The sequence below is a fragment of the Gossypium hirsutum genome, chromosome D02 (genome assembly GCF_007990345.1).
Source record: "Gossypium hirsutum isolate 1008001.06 chromosome D02, Gossypium_hirsutum_v2.1, whole genome shotgun sequence".
NCBI classification, from domain to species: Eukaryota; Viridiplantae; Streptophyta; class Magnoliopsida; order Malvales; family Malvaceae; genus Gossypium; species Gossypium hirsutum.
In genome coordinates, this window is record NC_053438.1 from 70,057,056 (window position 1) to 70,075,074 (window position 18,019).

The 18,019-nt window shown below is 36.3% G+C and overlaps 1 protein-coding gene across 1 annotated transcript; it reads left to right on the forward strand.

The window, feature by feature from the left end:
* Positions 1-2,388: 2,388 nt before the first annotated feature.
* On the forward strand, positions 2,389-17,918 carry LOC107944374 (kinesin-like protein KIN-12D). Its single transcript, XM_041089216.1, has 38 exons — positions 2,389-2,587; positions 2,684-3,317; positions 3,496-3,651; positions 3,733-3,816; positions 4,421-4,540; positions 4,634-4,747; positions 4,827-4,919; positions 5,038-5,198; positions 5,306-5,380; positions 5,496-5,583; positions 5,671-5,729; positions 5,834-5,897; positions 5,985-6,050; positions 6,133-6,312; positions 6,414-6,518; positions 6,602-6,837; positions 6,915-6,984; positions 7,072-7,137; positions 7,330-7,374; positions 7,459-7,538; positions 7,648-7,729; positions 7,941-10,328; positions 10,448-10,897; positions 11,271-13,517; positions 13,613-13,720; positions 13,803-13,924; positions 14,020-14,107; positions 14,274-14,348; positions 14,456-14,698; positions 14,985-15,083; positions 15,279-15,353; positions 15,435-15,493; positions 15,611-15,722; positions 16,180-16,290; positions 16,389-16,559; positions 16,644-16,709; positions 16,794-16,913; positions 17,669-17,918. Exons 2-38 carry the CDS (start codon positions 2,685-2,687, stop codon positions 17,795-17,797), a joined length of 9,240 nt encoding a protein of 3,079 aa, XP_040945150.1. The 5' UTR covers positions 2,389-2,587; position 2,684; the 3' UTR covers positions 17,798-17,918.
* The last annotated feature ends 101 nt before the right edge of the window (positions 17,919-18,019 follow it).

Consider the following 18,019-nt stretch of genomic DNA (forward strand, 5'->3'; position numbering starts at 1 on the left):
GACTTCACAGATGTGTTCTCTCCAGTTGTGAAGCATAGTTCGATTCGAGCTTTGCTTGGTATTGTGGTCATGCATGATTTGGAGCTTGAGTAATTAGGTGTAAAAATTGCATTTTTGCATGGAGAACTTAAGGAGGATATTTATATGCAACAACCAGAGGGTTTTACGGTCTCAGAAAAAAGTACTATATTTGCTTGCTGAAAAAGTCATTTTACGGTTTGAAACAGTCACCAAGACAGTGCTACAAGAGGTTTGATTCCTTTATGACTTCTCATGATTTTAAAAGAAGTAGTTTTGACAGTTGTGTTTACTTTAAGAAAAATAGTGATGGTTCTTTTATGTATCTACTCATTTATGTTGATGACATGTTGATAGCAACGAAAGATAGATGAGAGATAAGAAAGGTCAAAGCCCAACTAAGTGAAGAATTTGAGATGAAAGATTTGGGACTAGCAAAGAAGATACTTGGTATGGAGATTTTTAGAGATAGAAAAACAAGTAAATTGTACCTAAGTCAGAAGGGGTACATTGAGAAAGTTCTTTGCAGATTCAATATGCAGAATGCTAAGCCTGTTAGTACTCATTTAGCAGCCCATTTTAGACTTTCATCGGTTTTGTCTCCACAATCAGATGATGAGATTGAGTACATACTCTAGTACAGTGAGATCTCTCATGTATGCTATGGTTTGTTCACGTCCAGATTTATCATATGCAGTCAGTGCAGTTAGCAGATACATGGCGAATCCCAATAAAGAACATTAGAAAGCAGTTCAGTGGATTTTAAGATACTTACGAGGTACTACTGATGTTTCTTTACAGTTTGGAAGAACTAGAGATGGAGTCATTGGGTATGTTGATGCTGATTTTGCTGGAGACATTGATAGAAGAAGATCTCTCATAGGTTATATTTTTACAATTGGAGGTTGTACAATCAGTTGGAAAGCCACTTTGCAAACTACAGTTGCGTTTTCTACCACTGAAGCTGAGTACATGGCGATTACTGAGGCTTGTAAATAAGCTATTTGGTTGAAGGGACTCTTTAGTGAACTCAATGAAGACCTTCAAATCAATACAGTATTTTGCGACAGTCAGAGTGCTATCTTTCTTACAAAAGATCAAATGTTTCATGAGAGAACAAAACACATTGATGTTCGGTATCATTTTGTTCGTGATATTATTGCTCGTGGTGATATGTTGTGAGCAGAATTAGTACTCATGAAAATCCTGCAGATATGATAACTAAGTCACTTCCTATAATCAAGTTTGAGCATTGCTTAGACTTGGTTGGTGTTCATTGTTGAAGTTAAACCTTTAAGGGGTTTTATGGAAGAGGTGGAGAACTTGTTTGTTGATAGTTCGCGATGAAGAACTTGTTCATTAAGAATTTGTGTCAAGGTGGAAATTGTTAGAATTAAATGACCTGAATCCTTATTTAAATAAAACACAGTGGTAAAATAAAATAAAAGTAAAATCCCTATAGAATTATACTTCTTTTATTTTATTTTAGAATAAGGTTTTTTAAATTTTATTAAATTTCATCTATTTAATATTGATTAGAATAAGGAGTTTCACTCCTATTAGAATAAGATTTTACAAGCCTATAAATATACATAGTCTACTCATTTTGTAAAAAAAATTGAATTTGACATAATTTTTTTCTCCTCTGCCCGTGGTTTTTACCTGAAAGAGTTTTCACGTAAAATCTATGTGTTCTTTATTTTTATTTCTCTTTTATTTGTGATATATTGTCATGACCGATATTCAATTTTTACAATATAAAAATAACATAATATAAAATATTATAAACTTAAAACAAGCCAGGTCAGGCCGGGCTAGGGCTTTGAGCCTGACCCATATTTTAAATGAGCCTAATTTTTTTGTCCAAACTCTCCTAAATGTCGAGTGAGTCTTCGAGCTTGGACGGATAGTATATGTTGCATGCCATTTAAACCATTCGACACTTGATTTCTTTCAAGCCTACATTACATTGTTGTAATAATTATTGAATGAGTATTAGCTTAGTTGATGTTATTACTATTGTAATAATTTAAAGGACCTAAAAATTTAACATGCTTAAGTGCCTAATATCTATCACTTTAGGATAGAAAATTATTGGTAATTTAAGCATCTTTTAATTCAAAATTTGAATGTAAATAAAAAAGTTTAACTCATTCCCAGGGCCTAGAGTACAACCAAAAGAAATTCCACAAATTTGAAACTTTAGCCGTTGAAAATTTTTAAATCTGTGTCATAATTGCATATTACACCCTCGTACTTTCCCCTTTTTATAACCCAAAGCGATTCGCAAATTCAAATAAAAGAACCGCCAATTACGTCCATTTTTCAAAATCTAGAACCCAATCTCCACCGTCCATTTTAAATTTTAATTCCCTTTTCCTCCCATCCAAATGGACCCCTTTCACTGAAAATCCAGTAACAAGCAAAACCAGCTTATAGCTTAGCTAATTCATCACCAAAATCTTCCAAGATCTGACATGAAATGAAACCCTAATATCTTATTTTTCTTATCTCAAGAACATATTGCAGGAAATCGATTTCGTATTCTGTTTTTCAATTCCACTTTCAGGTTCACATTTTAATCTTTTTATTCTTGGAAATTTTTATTTTTATTTTATGGATTTTCAGCACTTTTTTTTTATGTTTTCTAACATTGTTTTAGCAGAATGTTGAGAGATTTCAAATTCTTGAGGCGAAACACAAGCAAGAACGAGGAAGTGGAGAATGTTCCAGTAAACCCTAGAGATTCACTAGCTTCTCAACAGAGCAATGACGGATCGAGTAGGCCTCCTCTCAACACGATTCAAGATCCAACGACAAAACCTAAACTGGAGCAAGAAGGAAGTGTTCGAAGCCGAATCGATAGAACTCCGACTAAGCCTAAACCTAAACTGCCGGATTCGACATTGCCTCTCAAAACACCAGATAAACATGGGTTTTTGTCGAAAACTAGGTATGGTTGGGCGAAGAATGAAGCAGCTGAATCGGATTCGCGTAATGCGGGGACTACAAATATGACACCAAGGGTGAGTAGGGGAATAGGGAAGGCAACTTCGAGTTGTTATTCGGAGAGTAATTCAACACAGAGTACGCCAACAAAGAGTGTTAGTAAGCCTCCGGTTTCGGGTTTTAGGAACAAATTTGATGGGAATGGAGGGATGCGTGGAGGGAATTTTGCTGCATTGTACAGAGGAGTGCCTAGTTCTTCTGGTGGCCCGGTTACTGTTGTCAGTACTGTTGAAGTTCCTCACTTCGACCTTAAGGAAGACCCGTCATTTTGGATGGATCACAATGTACAGGTAAATAATCCTAAAATCCATTTTTACATTAATTTATACATAATTTTTCGATTTTTTTTTTGTATAGAAATAGGAATGGCTGTTGTCTCAATTGCCCAATTTATAGTTCATTGTGATAATTAAGGACAATTCTGGACTAAATTGCTGATTTTGGTGATGAATGTGAAAACTTACTCAGGTTCTTATTCGTGTCCGTCCTCTTAATGGAGTAGAGAAGAGCACAAATGGCTATAACAGATGCTTAAAGCAAGAAAATTCTCAGACTATCGCTTGGATTGGGCAGCCAGAAACTAGATTCACGTTTGATCATGTGGCATGTGAAACAGTAGACCAGGTTTGGTTAAAGACAAATTCACATTTGTATGCAGAAAGATTTTCTTTTTCTGTAATCTATTTTTCACATTATCTTTTGCAGGAAATGCTTTTTAGGATGGCTGGTCTGCCAATGGTTGAAAATTGCTTATCAGGCTATAATAGCTGTATGTTTGCCTATGGCCAGGTACTTTCTTTAAAGCTTAGGATGTTATCATAATTTCATATCATTTTGTTTTAGCTGGTATTGCTAAACAGCAAAGTAGCCAGCAGTAATAGTTCGGCATGTGTGGGTGAGAAAAATATAGGTGCAATTCCCAACTTGGTTTCCTGTGATATTATAGACTTATTTAACGAAATCACTACATCAGTGTTGGGTAATCAAGTGCCATATGCTCCTTACAACTTGTGTTTTTTTCTTTTGAGCTTATACCATGATAATGTAACACCCTTGTCCAGGTACCTTAAGCTTCATTGTCAGAGTTTCAAATAGTATGTATGTGCTAAAACTATGACGAGAACTAGGAAAAAAAACTTATCTGAAGGAAAGTAATTTTGTTTGTTAGGCAACTTTTGTTCTCATTGCTAATTGTGGAAAGATATGCACCATGAATCTTACCTTTCTATCACAAGCCTAAAGAAAATGATAACCTACAGTATCCAAATTCCAAAGATCGGAATTGGTTGCTTAGTTCAACTCTCATGACTCAAGCCACTGAAGCAACAAATATTTTATTCCCTTCTTCTTAACTATATCAGTTATCTTGATATTACTGTGTTTGGACATGCAGACAGGAAGTGGAAAGACATATACAATGCTCGGAGAGATTGAAGATTTGGAAGTCAAGCCAAGTACACAACGGGGAATGACACCACGGATATTTGAGTTTTTGTTTGCAAGAATTCAAGCTGTAATTGTCTGAAGTTCATGCTAGCTTCTTGAATTTTAATGCATAAGCATGGAAACCATTTTATTTAACGATTCTCTATCTCTTTAATCACAGGAAGAGGAAATCCGAAGAGATGAGAAGTTAAAATACAATTGCAAGTGCTCTTTCCTTGAGATTTACAATGAACAAATAACTGATCTTCTTGATCCTTCTGCTACCAACTTACTTGTGAGTTTACTACTTTCTTTACCTTTGCCATTTATTTTTTTTCCCAGCTATTTTTCATTATGTAATTCTTAATTTTTAGCTAAGGGAGGATGTTAAGAAAGGAGTGTACGTGGAAAATCTCACTGAATTTGAAGTTCAGACCGTGAGCGATATTTTGAAGCTTTTATCTCAGGTGACAATCCTTATCAACACTTTGTGTAGTAGGAAACTACTTCTTACTCTCTCATTACATTTTATTTAAATTTTATATATATTATTGTTTTAAGTCGCTGTATGTTTTTTTTGCATAGGGTTCTCTAAATAGGAAAGTTGCATCAACAAATATGAACAGGGAGAGCAGTCGTTCACATAGTGTTTTTACATGCGTTATTGAGAGCAGGTGGGAAAAAGATTCCACAACTAATTTACGGTTTGCAAGATTAAACCTGGTTGATCTTGCTGGTTCAGAAAGGTGCGGTTAAACCAGTTTGTTGAACTCTCTCTCTGCACCTGTGTCTATATATATATGTTCTAGCTTGTATTTGTGTAATGAAATTCCTGTTTGATATTCTACTATAGGCAAAAAACTTCTGGGGCTGAGGGTGAGCGTTTAAAGGAAGCAGCTAGCATAAATAAATCTCTATCAACACTAGGGTACTTAAAACCATTTCAGTTTTTCTTCATCAGATGTTGATTTTTTTTATATATCGCCTTTGCTTTACCTTTAGTCCTTGCTAGTCAAATTATGAGTACATATTATCATTTGCAGTCATGTAATTATGATTCTTGTGGATGTGGCTAACGGAAAGCAACGACATGTTCCATATAGAGACTCAAAGCTCACCTTTCTTCTTCAGGTCAGTTTCTGATTCTCTTTTATTCTTTGTCTTTATGTATTGTGGTTACGGTTTATGATGTAACGTTTGATCTTAAATGTGATACAGGATTCACTTGGTGGAAATTCTAAAACAATGATAATTGCTAATGTCAGCCCTTCTATCTGGTTGGTTTCTATTTGTGACACTTCCAACTTGAACACGAATATCTACGGTGATTCTGATTAACTTCCATTATCTTACATTTATTTATCTCTCTCTTTTTTTTCAGCTGTGCAATTGAAACGCTTAACACTTTAAAGTTTGCTCAGCGAGCAAAATTAATACAAAACAACGTGAGTTTACTCCTATTGCATGTTGTCACATATTGTATAAAAATACTTCAGTTTTCACTATTGAAGTTTCTCCTGTTGATGGTGTAGGCTGTGGTGAACGAAGATTCCACTGGAGATGTCATTGCACTACAAAACCAGATACGACTTCTAAAGGTGTGGGACATTCATCATAGTGTATTTATTTTTTCTTTCGAAATTCATATGAATTATATTCTGAACTGGTTTTCTTAAACAGGAAGAGCTTTCTGCTCTTAAACGTCAGAATGTGTCCCGGTCCCTGTCTTTTGGTGCAGCAATCACTGGTACAGTGCAATTGGAAGAAAGTCTTGATGATGGTAACACGTATGATATGTGTCTGGAAGAAGATGATTTGGGATATGAATCCAAAGGCACTGTGAGAATGTCCTTTAAGCAGGTATCTGGCATGTGCTGCAATTGTGGTTATTATTTCTTTTACAGAGTGTCAAATCAAGTGTATTAACATTTATGCTCTTTTGAACTCTGAAAACTTTGCAGTTAAACTCTTTGGAAGCAACACTTGCTGGTGCCTTGAGAAGGGAGAAAAAGGCAGAAACTTCTATCAAAAAGCTTGAAGCAGAGATTGAACAACTGAATCGTTTGGTATTCTTTTGTGCCTCCTGACTTTCCAATTCTGTTCTATCTTAAACTGCTACCTTAATTTTTCAACACCAAGTACTTTACAGGTTCGTCAAAGAGAAGAAGACACCAGAAGCAGTAAAATGATGCTTAGGTTTCGTGAAGACAAGATTCAAAGAATGGAATCACTTGTTCGTGGCTCATTACCTGCAGATTCTTTTTTGCTCGAAGAGAATAAAGCACTCTCTGAAGAGATTCAGTTACTTCAGGCTAAAGTTGATAAAAATCCTGAAGTAACTCGTTTTGCATTGGAGAATATAAGGCTTTTAGACCAACTTAGAAGGTAGATTCTAAAAACACTTGATAGTGCCGATATTCTACAAATTATTTTTCTATTTATTTTCTTTGTGGGACTTATAGATTTCAAGAATTCTACGAGGAAGGGGAAAAAGAGATACTATTGGACGAAATATCCAAACTGCGGGATCAGGTATTAATTCTGGCCCAAAATCTTGTTATTCTTTTGTTTGATTTTTTTTTTTTGGATAATGGCATAATGCAAAATTTGTACATGCAGCTGCTGCGATTTCTTGATGGGAAGTCTAATCATCTTAGCTGCCCGAGCTCAAATGATCGTCTGCAGGTTCACTTTATATACAACCTATTATAATATTTTTAACACTTTTTGTCACCCAAACTTGTTTGTATAGAGAACCTACAAGAGGAAGGAAAAGTTCGTTTTTCTTTACATTAGTTTTTTGAATGGAAACAGAGGCCTCAAAGTTTATGAATATTGGATTACCTAGGATTTATTTCGTTCTTCTTCTAAATGCAGGAGGCTGTTCGCATCAGCAAAGAAAATGACTCCCTACAGTCTGAGGTTTGTTTGTTCATTGTTTGGCAGAAATATGCATTTAAGATTAGTCTTTGAGGCTTACATGTTGTTCTTTGTTCATTGTTTCAGTTAAAAAACACTCTCAATGAGTTAGAAGAATGCAGGCACAACCTTAATTCTTGCTTGGAGGAGAATGCAAAACTTAGTAGGTTAGATAATCTGGTCTTCTTTTCAGCTAAACTATGTCTTTCATTATTGAATGTTTAAAACAGGCATTTTCTTTCTTTCTGAGGTAATTTTCTCTTGCTTCTTCTGCAGAGAAATTAACAATTTACATGCTATGTTAAATAGCCTCAAGTCTTCAGCTTGTCATCAAGATGGCAACTCCAAAGCCGTAAAGGTACTTTTTGTTTTGCTATTTCTGTTGTTTTAGCTAATGGGATCTCAAACTAGGATAGAAAAAAGAACACACACAGGTGCCGAGTTTATTTATTGATTTAAGGATGATTGTAATACCTATGTTGCTAACAAAATGGTTGTATTTGACCAGCCATTTGTTGCCATTTATTTTTGCAACCTACTTGCTAACAAGAGGTAAACATCAATTTCAGGATTCAGACAGAAATGGGGAAACAATGGAGATGAGTTCAGTTCAGAAAATGACAAGTGAGGAACAAATTATGGATTTGCAGTTGGAATTGGATATACTAAAGATTATTCTTCAAGAAGAGAAAACATCTCATGCTGTAGTTGAAGAAAGAGCGGACTGCTTGACTAGAGATCTTGAGATGGCAAAAGGCAAACTTGTGATGCTGAACAAAGAAATCGAGGATGCAAATGGCGAACTAGAGGAGGCAAAGTCTGTAATTGAAGCACTTGAGTCCCAACAAATTTTTTCAATCAACGAGATGGAGGACTTGAGGAAAAGCAAAAGTGATCTTGTAAAGCTTTTGAGTGAACAGGAAGCTGAAATTGCTGCCTTGAAAAAGCAACTTTCCGGTAGAACTTTTAAAGATGCTGCACCACCTAAAAAGATAGAGAGTGAAGAATCCAGCCTACAGCTGAAATTGAAGAGGATGCATGAATCCCTTGAGAATGCCAAAAAGATGAATATCTGGTACCAAACTGATCGTGCTTTTAAGGCATCTAATGAAGAAGAAGTGGATGAAATCTGTCGGCAGGCTGAAGCTGAAACTGCTGAGGTTATTGTCTGTTTGCAGGAAGAACTTACTCTTCTTCAGCAACAAATCCAAGATTGTCATTTGAAGGAGGTGGAGGCTCAAAATGGTGCTGTCTTTTTAGAAACTGAGTTGAAGGAATTGCAAGAAAAGGTAGGTATGTTGACTGAGGATAATAAACAGTTACTTGGAAGGCTTGAAATGAAAGATGGGGAACTAAGAACATTAATGGAAGAGTGGGAACTGCTAAGTTCTGAGATTGAAACTATACTAGCTGATGGTCACGAGGAACTTGTTGATGCTGGTAATCAACTGGAACTCCTTTCCAGTTCTTTTCCACAGAGAAGGATTTGGATTTCTGAGAAAGTTGGTAGGGTGGTCAGAGTACTCTCAGAAAAGGAATTACTGATTGAAGATCTTGGAAGATGCCTGGAGGATGCAACAGATAAAAGAAGTGAGCTGGAGTGCATGCTGAAGTCTTTGAGAGGTGCTGCACTGATTCTTAATGAAGCACAGCAGCAAGAATGCAATGAAAAAGAGAAAGAAATTGTTCTACTGAAGAAAGAACTGAACGTAAAAACATCAATCATTAGAAAGCTTGAGGACAGAATGAAGATGGCTGAAGATGACCTGAGAAATGCATCTACTTGTGCAACTGTTGCTTTTGTACTTGTGAATAGATTATCAGAGGCAAACCATAATCATCTCAATGCATTGAAGGGTAAGGACGAACAACTTGCAGAATCAGCGGAGGCGATCTTGAGTAAGGATGCTCTTTTGATCAACCAAGCTACCATGATTGAAGAAGCAGAAAAACATATTCATTCCCTTGAAACTGAAGTTGAAAAGTCAGAGGAAGCTTGCACTGAACTTAGCCAGAGGCTTCTGGAGGAGGAGCAGCGTGCTGCTGCTATTGAACAAAAGCTTGAAGATATGGTGGAGAATGACATTTTGAAGACACAGGAGGAGCTGTCTAATCTTAAGGACAGAATGAAGATGGCTGAAGATGACCTGAGAAATGCATCTACTTGCGCAACCGTTGCTTTTGTACTTGTGAATAGATTATCAGAGGCAAACCATAATCATCTCAATGCATTGAAGGGTAAGGACGAACAACTTTCAGAATCAGCAGAGGCGATCTTGAGTAAGGATGCTCTTTTGATCAACCAAGCTACCATGATTGAAGAAGCAGAAACACGTATTCATTCCCTTGAAACTGAAGTTGAAAAGTCAGAGGAAGCTTGCACTGAACTTCGCAAGAGGCTTCTGGAGGAGGAGCAGTGTGCTGCTGCTATTGAACAAAAGCTTGAAGATATGGTGGAGAATGACTTTTTGAACACACAGGAGGAGCTGTCTAAACTTGAGGACAGAATGAAGATGGCTGAAGATGACCTAAGAAATGCATCTACTTGTGCAACTGTTGCTTTTGTACTTGTGAATAGATTATCAGAGGCAAACCATAATCATCTCAATGCATTGAAGGGTAAGGATGCTCTTCTAATTGACCAAGCTACCATGATTGAAGAAGCAGAAAACTATATTCGTTCCCTTAAAATTGAAGTTGCAAAGTCAGAGGAAGTTTGCACTGATCTCCAGAAAAGGCTTTTTGAGGAGGGGCAGCATGCTGCTGCTATTGAACAAAAGCTTGAAGATATGGTGGAGAATGACATTCTGAAGACACAGGAGGAGCTGTCTAAGCTAAGAACAGGTGTATCCACACTCAGGGCTCACATGGGCATGCATAGAGATAGTGACAGAAGCCCTGAAAGAAGTGTTAAAGAAAACCTTTATGCCTCTAATGATGGCAGGGATGAAAGACGGGTAAGCTAATGCTCTTGGTTTCTGATAGACAGCTCATTCACTACAGATATTCACTTCTGTTGTAGTTATTCTTTGAAATGGGTGATCAATTTTTTTACTCCACCTGGATGTTATTGCAGTCAAACAAAAGGGCAGATCCCAAGAATTTGCACTCTCTTCAGAGGCAGGAAACTGGTACACCTGATTGTTCTTTAAAAGTTGTAGAGAGTCTACATGGATCTCGATGTGATGAGAAAACTATTGAGTCTGGAAACACTTGCAAGAACAAGTGCAATAGAGATGTGACTATTATTCTTCTGAAAAAGGAAATAGAATCTGCCATGGAAAGCTTGAAAGAGGTTCAAGCTGAGATGGCCAGAATATGCAATGAAAAAGAGGAGATTCGGTTGTCTGAGAAACAGAGCAAGGAAGGCCTACAGTGCCTTGCAGCACATGCGCTTGCTCTGGAAGAAGCAATGAATGACTACGGAAAGCTGTTGGAAGTCAAGATTGGAGCTGTCCATCAAAAGATAAATACTGTTGAGCAAACCATGCAAGAAATCTGTACTCATTGGTGCCAGACAAAAGAGGTAAATTGTTTAAAATGTTTAGATGTATAATTTTAGAACCATGAAAAAAACATTTCTGATGTTGTTTACGTCTCTCTGAGTGTTTTTAAAAGGTGACTATTTGCAAGGGTTAGATTTTTCTTGCCCGTTAGTTTTTAGGCTAGCCATCCCTCTGTTTTGGTTGGTTTGGCCGTTTCATCATCCACAGAGCTTTTTTATCCACTAATCAGCCAACAAAAGAGCACTTTGCAAGAGAAGAGTGGAGTGGCTTAGTCAAGTGGACAATCACAATAACACATTCTCATTTACTTTTACCTTATATGTAGAAGTAACCCATATTTTAGTTTAAATAATAATTAATCTTATATTTTCCTTTTTCAATGTTCTTGGGCAGTTCCTTGAACTTGAAGTTGGCGATGCAAAGATAATTGCAACTCAGAAAGCTTCAGAGGCTTCTTGTATTCTTGCTAAATTTGAAGAGGCGCAAGATACCATAACAGAAGCAGATATTATGATCAATGGGCTCATGATTGCTAATGAAAAAATGAAACTTGATATCAAGAGGCGGAAGCAAGTGGAAACTGCGCTACTAAATGAGAGGGATGAACTAATTAATCAGGTTAAAAGTTTGCAATCCATTAATACTGTGAAGGACCAGCAACTTGAAGACCTTGAAGAGCAGTTTGGTTCAAGTTTGACAGAGACGAGATTTATGGTTGCTGAACTGGAGGGTCTCATCACTGAACTGCAAACTGCTTTTTCTCAGAGTGTCAAGGCTGTAGCTTGTGATAGTCATTGCCTTAAGTCTCTTCTGTTTGATTCAATGAAGCTAGCACGCTCATGGCTTGAAGATGTCTGGTCAGAGATAATTGTGAAAGACTGTGCAGTGTCAGTTCTTCACTTGTGTCATATGGGAATTTTGTTGGAAACTTTGACAGGGCTGAATGCAGAAAATGGTTTGCTTCAGCATGGATTGTCAGAGTCAAATGCTGTTATAGCTGATTTGAGGGAACACAATTCCAGGTCAAGAAGAGAGCTTGAAATGTGTAGAGATATTAAGGGAAAACTTCTAGCTGATATTAAGAATAGTTTTGATCGAATATCAAAGAAGGAAGAGGAAACTGGTGAGCTTAGTATCAAATTAGTCACTTTTGAGAAAAAGATATCTGCATTACAGTTTCAAGAGGAAGTTATGTTGCAAAGGTCTAACTATATGGGATCTCAGCTTGCAGTTTTAATGAAGGAATTAGATTTGAGTAACACAAATTTTGTATCTTCCCTTCTTGATCAAGAGCAACTGCTCAAAGATAAAGAAGTGCAGCTGGAATCTCAGGCTGAGATTTCTATGGTAGACTTATGTACAAAAGACTTTGAGTCTCTTATTTTCTCTTCAGAGATGAAACAAAAGATTGTCCACTTAGCTGACTCTGGGAAAAAGCTTACCAATGCTTATGCTGTCCTTGATGGTTTAAAGAAAGAAATGACTTTTACAAAATTAGATGCATGTTTGAAAGAGCAGCTATTGGTGGAGCGGGAAAGTGAGTTGTCTTTTCTCCAAGAAAAAGTTGAAGAAGCACAGATTGAGTTAAGAATGTTGAAGAAAGAGAACTGTCTACTTCTCCAGGATTTGGAGGAGCAGAAAGCTGACTCTGGAAAAAAGCTTGCCAATGCTTATTCTGTCACTGATGGTTTAAAGAAAGAAATGATTTTTGCAAAATTAGATGCATGCTTGAAAGGGCAGCTATTGGTGGAGCAGGACAATGAGTTGTCTTTTCTACAAGAAAAAGTTGAAGAAGCACAAATTGAGGTAAGAAAGATGCAGAAAGAAAACTGTCTGCTTCTCCAGAATTTGGACGAGAAGGAAGCAGACACCGGAAAAAAGCTTACCAATGCTTATGCTGTCATTGATGGTTTAAAGAAAGAAATAATTTTTGCAAAAGTAGATGCATGTTTGAAAGAGCAACTATTGGTGGAGCAGGAAAGGATATCAAAGTTTATAGAAGAGTTTGAGTTCTTAGAGAACCGAACTGAAGAGCTGGAATCTGAAAATATGAATCTTCATGCAGAGTTATCAAGGAAAGATGAGGTTTTAAAGGGTCTTTTATTTGATCTCAGCCTGCTACAAGAGTCTGCTTCTAATACCAAGGATCAAAAAGATGAAATGGAGGAAATGGTTTCTACTTTGGAGGCTTTAGAAGACGAGCTTGCTGTAAAATCAAGTGAACTTAGCGAGGCTGTTAGTCATAGTCATATGCTCAAAGTGCAACTGCAGGAGAAGCTAGAGACGATCACCAGTCTTCAGTTGGATATTAAAGGCGAACGTGAGTCTTTGAAGCTTCTCTACTCTGAAAATCAGGAGCTGAAATCTCATCTTGAGGATGCCTTGGCAGTAAAAAGTTCTCTTGAAGATGAATTAACAGAGAGAAAGAAGATCACTGAGAGCTTAGAGGTGGAAATCTCAGAAATGAATAATGCCCTTTCCGAAATGAAAGATACCATAGAGTTCTTGAGTAGTAATCTAAATGAAGTTTCGTGCGAAAGAGATGAGCTTCACATGGAGGTGCTTAGCTTGGAAGAAAAGCTTAGAAAGGCACAGGCTGAGGCGAAACAAAGTGAAGCCATTGCAATGGAAGCTCAACAGGTACGGTCTATTTTAACAATGTGTAAAATATTATTTCTGTTTCCTTTTAATATATAATCTTATCTTATAATTGTATGGATACAATTTGATGATAGATGGCTGAATCAAAGAAGACCTATGCTGAAGAGAAGGAAGCTGAGGTAAAACTATTAGAGAGATCTGTTGAAGAGCTAGAATGTACTATAAATGTATTGGAGAACAAGGTAAGATGTCGCACAATTATAAAGCTGTATGAAGGTACTACTTCTATCAAAAACCTGTTAATAAATCCCAAACTTGTTTTAGGTTGACATTATCAAAAGGGAAGCTGAACGTCAGCGATTACAAAGAGAGGAGCTAGAATCAGAGCTGGATGCTATAAAAGTTCAGATGCAGAATGTTAAAAATGCTGATGCAGACATGAAAAGGTATGCCAATTCTATCTCATTTGTAATGCCTATACCCTTGCTAAATGATGACAAATTGTTCCAATTGGCAATATATGATTTCTTTCTATCTGTAGGTGTTTGGATGAGAAGACGAAGGATCTTCAACAAGCACTTGATCAGATACAAATTCTTGAAACTGACATATCTGACAAGGATAGAGAGGTGAAACCTTTTTGTTTAGATGTGGTTTAGTTAGTTATCATTGACTTTCTCTTGAGCTTATAATCCTGAAAATGCAATTTTCTGAAAAATTCTTGACGTCTTTGGCTTCTGCTTTTCAAGATATGTTCTGTGTTTCTATTGATAAGTCTTCATTATTGTTCAACAGATTGCCCAATGCATAACACATATTTCTGAACTAAATGTGCATGCCGAAGCCCAGGCAAAGGAGTATAAGCAGAAGGTATGCTAAAGGTTCTTGATTGGATTAGGGTGTTCTGCTGCATTTTTTTCCTAGCCATTTTTCCTTGATTTTCTAACCATTTCAAGAATTATTAAAATTGGAAACAGTTCAAGGCATTGGAAGCCATGGCTGAACAAGTTAAACCTGAAGGTTATGCCAGCAATGCCCAAAGTCATTCATCAAACAAGTTAGAGAAAAATGTGGCAAAGCCTCGAGGCTCTGGTTCCCCATTCAAATGCATTGGTTTGGGTTTGGCACAACAAATGAAATTAGAGAAGGATGAGGATCTTACTGCTGCAAGGCTGCGCATTGAAGAATTAGAATCCTTAGCAGCAAATCGCCAGAAAGAGGTAAGCTTTATCACATGGATGCTGGTTCTACAACTTTCTTATAAACTTTAGAGTATGGTTTTTGGAACCGGACGGTGATCGAACTGGTCAGGTCACCAGTTCTTGGTCTGATCGTCAGTCTAGTTTAAATTAAAAAGTTATAAACCTGGTTTAACCATCGGCACAACTGGTTCAATAAATTCGACCTCTTAACCCAGGCCAGTATACCGGCCAGTTCAGTTCCAACAACTATGCTTTTGAGTTTGCACTTGCTAATTACTTTCTCTAAACATGTTACTTGCCACAGATATTTTCTCTCAATGCAAGACTAGCAGCTGCAGAGAGCATGACCCATGATGTGATTCGGGATCTGTTGGGAGTCAAATTGGACATGACCAATTATGTGGTAACCAAATTTACTTATATCCATCATTTTAACAATGGGTCTTGGAACTGAATAATATATGTTGAATTTCCGGATCAAAGAAGAAATTACTTTTTCCTCATTGGAAGAATTTCAATAATACACCCTGCCCCCAGCAAAAAAAACAACAGTCTAACCAAATTTTCCTATCTTATTATTCTCTTCCTTTTAATGCAGTCATTGTTGGATAATCAGCAAGTGCAGAAAATAACAGAGAAGGCTAGACTTGATAATTTAGAATCTCAAGTGAAGGTATGGATTTCTGGGGTACTTTGAAATTATTTTGGGCACTATTATCTGTTCAGATTTATTTGAATTATGTCATGCCGATAGGATCACGAGGTTGTCAAGCTCAAGCAGCAGCTCAATGAATTTGTTGAGGAGAGGCAAGGGTGAGCAAACATAACTTTACAAATAGAACTTATGATATGTTAATGTGGGCTAATCAACCTATTAGTTATTTCATATTGTTCAGTATGTTCAGGTTTTGTTGCATCTTATTTTGACAGGTGGCTTGAGGAAATTGATAGAAAACAAGCTGAGCTAACTGCAGTGCAAGTAGCATTGGAGAATGTTCGTCAGCGAGATCAGTTGCTTAAAACCGAAAAAGAAATGCTCAAGGTTAAGATCTTGAACTTTTGTACTTAATAAAGGGTTAAAATACCTGGAAAGTCCTGTGGACTGGATCATATTAGTCCCTCTATTATTAAATGAATCAATTTAATCCCTATACTGGTAAAAAGAATCAAATAAGTCCAAATTGTAACAGAATTGATATTTATTGTTATAAAAAATGTTTTGAAAATTACTTTTTTCAATTGCAGTTCAATTCCAAACAAAAATTTCATTTACAGAATCATAATAATTTTAAAAATATTAACTCTGGTAAATAGTAAATGTTAATTCTATTCCAATTTTGACTTATTTTAGTAGTACAAGGACTAAATTGATCCATTTAATAGAAGAGGGACTAATTTAATCCAGTCCCTATAATACAAGGACCTCTCAGGTACATTCATCCTTAGTGAAGTGTCAGTTTTAGTTGCTTCCTGGACCTAATTCCCTATACTATCCGCAGATGGAGAATGTAAACTACAAAAAAAAGGTATTGGAACTTGAAGGAGAAGTAAAGAAACTATCTGGCCAACAAAACCTCCAACAACGAATTCATCATCATGCCAAAATTAAGGCAAGTTTTTATGCATTTTCTTCCTCTAGTGGACTATCTCCTTCAAAATCAATGCCAATTCTGAATCTATTTTTATTATGTTTTGAACAATGCATTAGGAAGAAAATAATATGCTAAAAATCCAAAATGAAGAGCTTGGCGTCAAGCTGCGGCGAACAGAGGTTGTACTTTCACGTGTAAGAGAAGAGCTAAGTCATTATCGTGCTTCTATCGGGAAAAGCCCTTGCATTAATTTCGACGAGGAGCAATGTTTGAATAACAAACTGAGGGTTAGTCCCTAGAGGTGCCCTTTTTATAGTAGGCTTAGCAGAGTATTAAGAGTTTGTTTAAAATCATCTTTAAATCATTTACAGGAGTCTGATGAAGATCGGGTGCAACTAGCGCACAAGTTACTGGCATTGTGTACAAGTGTTTTAAAGGTAAAGTCAATGGTGATTGATGTCTAAGGATTTCTTTTATCACGATCACGGATTTCGTTTATCTCATTCAAACCAAACTTTCAGGCTGCCGGTATAACAATGCCTATTTCTGATATATGCCCTGCGGCTGCTGAAGAGGCACTTGAACAACTCCAGAATAAAGTCATCTCACTTGAAAGAGAATTGCAAAGTTTGACACTAAAGGTAAATAACACACACTAGCTTTTTACTTGATTATACTGTTATATGCTGGAAGCTGGTTTTCGAGTTAACTCAATTTACATTAAATTTCTGATGATAGCTTGTAATCACATTACAAGCATGCTAATATACCCGAACTCGTGATGAGTGTTGGATAGAAGTATTATTGTCCGATATGTACATGCAAGTTTCATACATGCATACACATGCATATGTACATGCTTGCTATATGCCTGAACTCGCGATGTGTGTCTGATAGAAGTGTGTAAATATAACAGACACACTAGCTTTTTACTTGATTATATTGTTAGACACTGAAAGCCGGTTTCCGAGTTAATTCAATCAACATTAAATTTCTGATGATAGCAAGTGTGTAATTACATTACATGCTTTCAATATGCCCGAACTCATGATCAGGGTTGAATAAAAGTGTGTAAATAACAGACAGATAAGCCTTTTACTTGATTATATTGTTAAATATTGAATGTTGATTTTCGAATTAATTCAATCTACATAAATTTCTGATGATAGCATGTAACTAATTACATGCTTGTGATGAGTGTCGGATAGAAGTATGTAAATAATAAACACACTAACTTTTTACTTGATTATATTGTTATAAACTGGAAGCTGATTTTCGAGTTAATTCAATTTACATTAAATTTTTTATGATAGCAAGTGTGTAATTACATGCAAGTTTCATACATGCATACACATTTTTTCTCAACTGATATAAATAAACAAATATTGTTGTGCAGAATAAGATTTATAGTGAAAGAAACAGATTGTCGGAACTAATGCCGCAGACTTCCCCTCCGGCGAGTGCAAGAACAGATGAAAACTGTCATACCCCGAAAAGGCCATTTCTTTCCACATTAGATCGATAGCCTAAGTCGTAAAATTTGATCTTAATTATTACATTTTGTGTATATATATTAATCTATCTTATTTGTATTTTTACACAATTGTATATCTAATCAAAGAAAGTATACCTCGCGATTTCTTTTATTCAAAACTACGTATTTTGAGTATTATAGAGATGATTTATGCTAAAAGTTAAATTGTAATTTGTTTTTATTTAAAAAATAAGTAAACTAAACTCTATATTT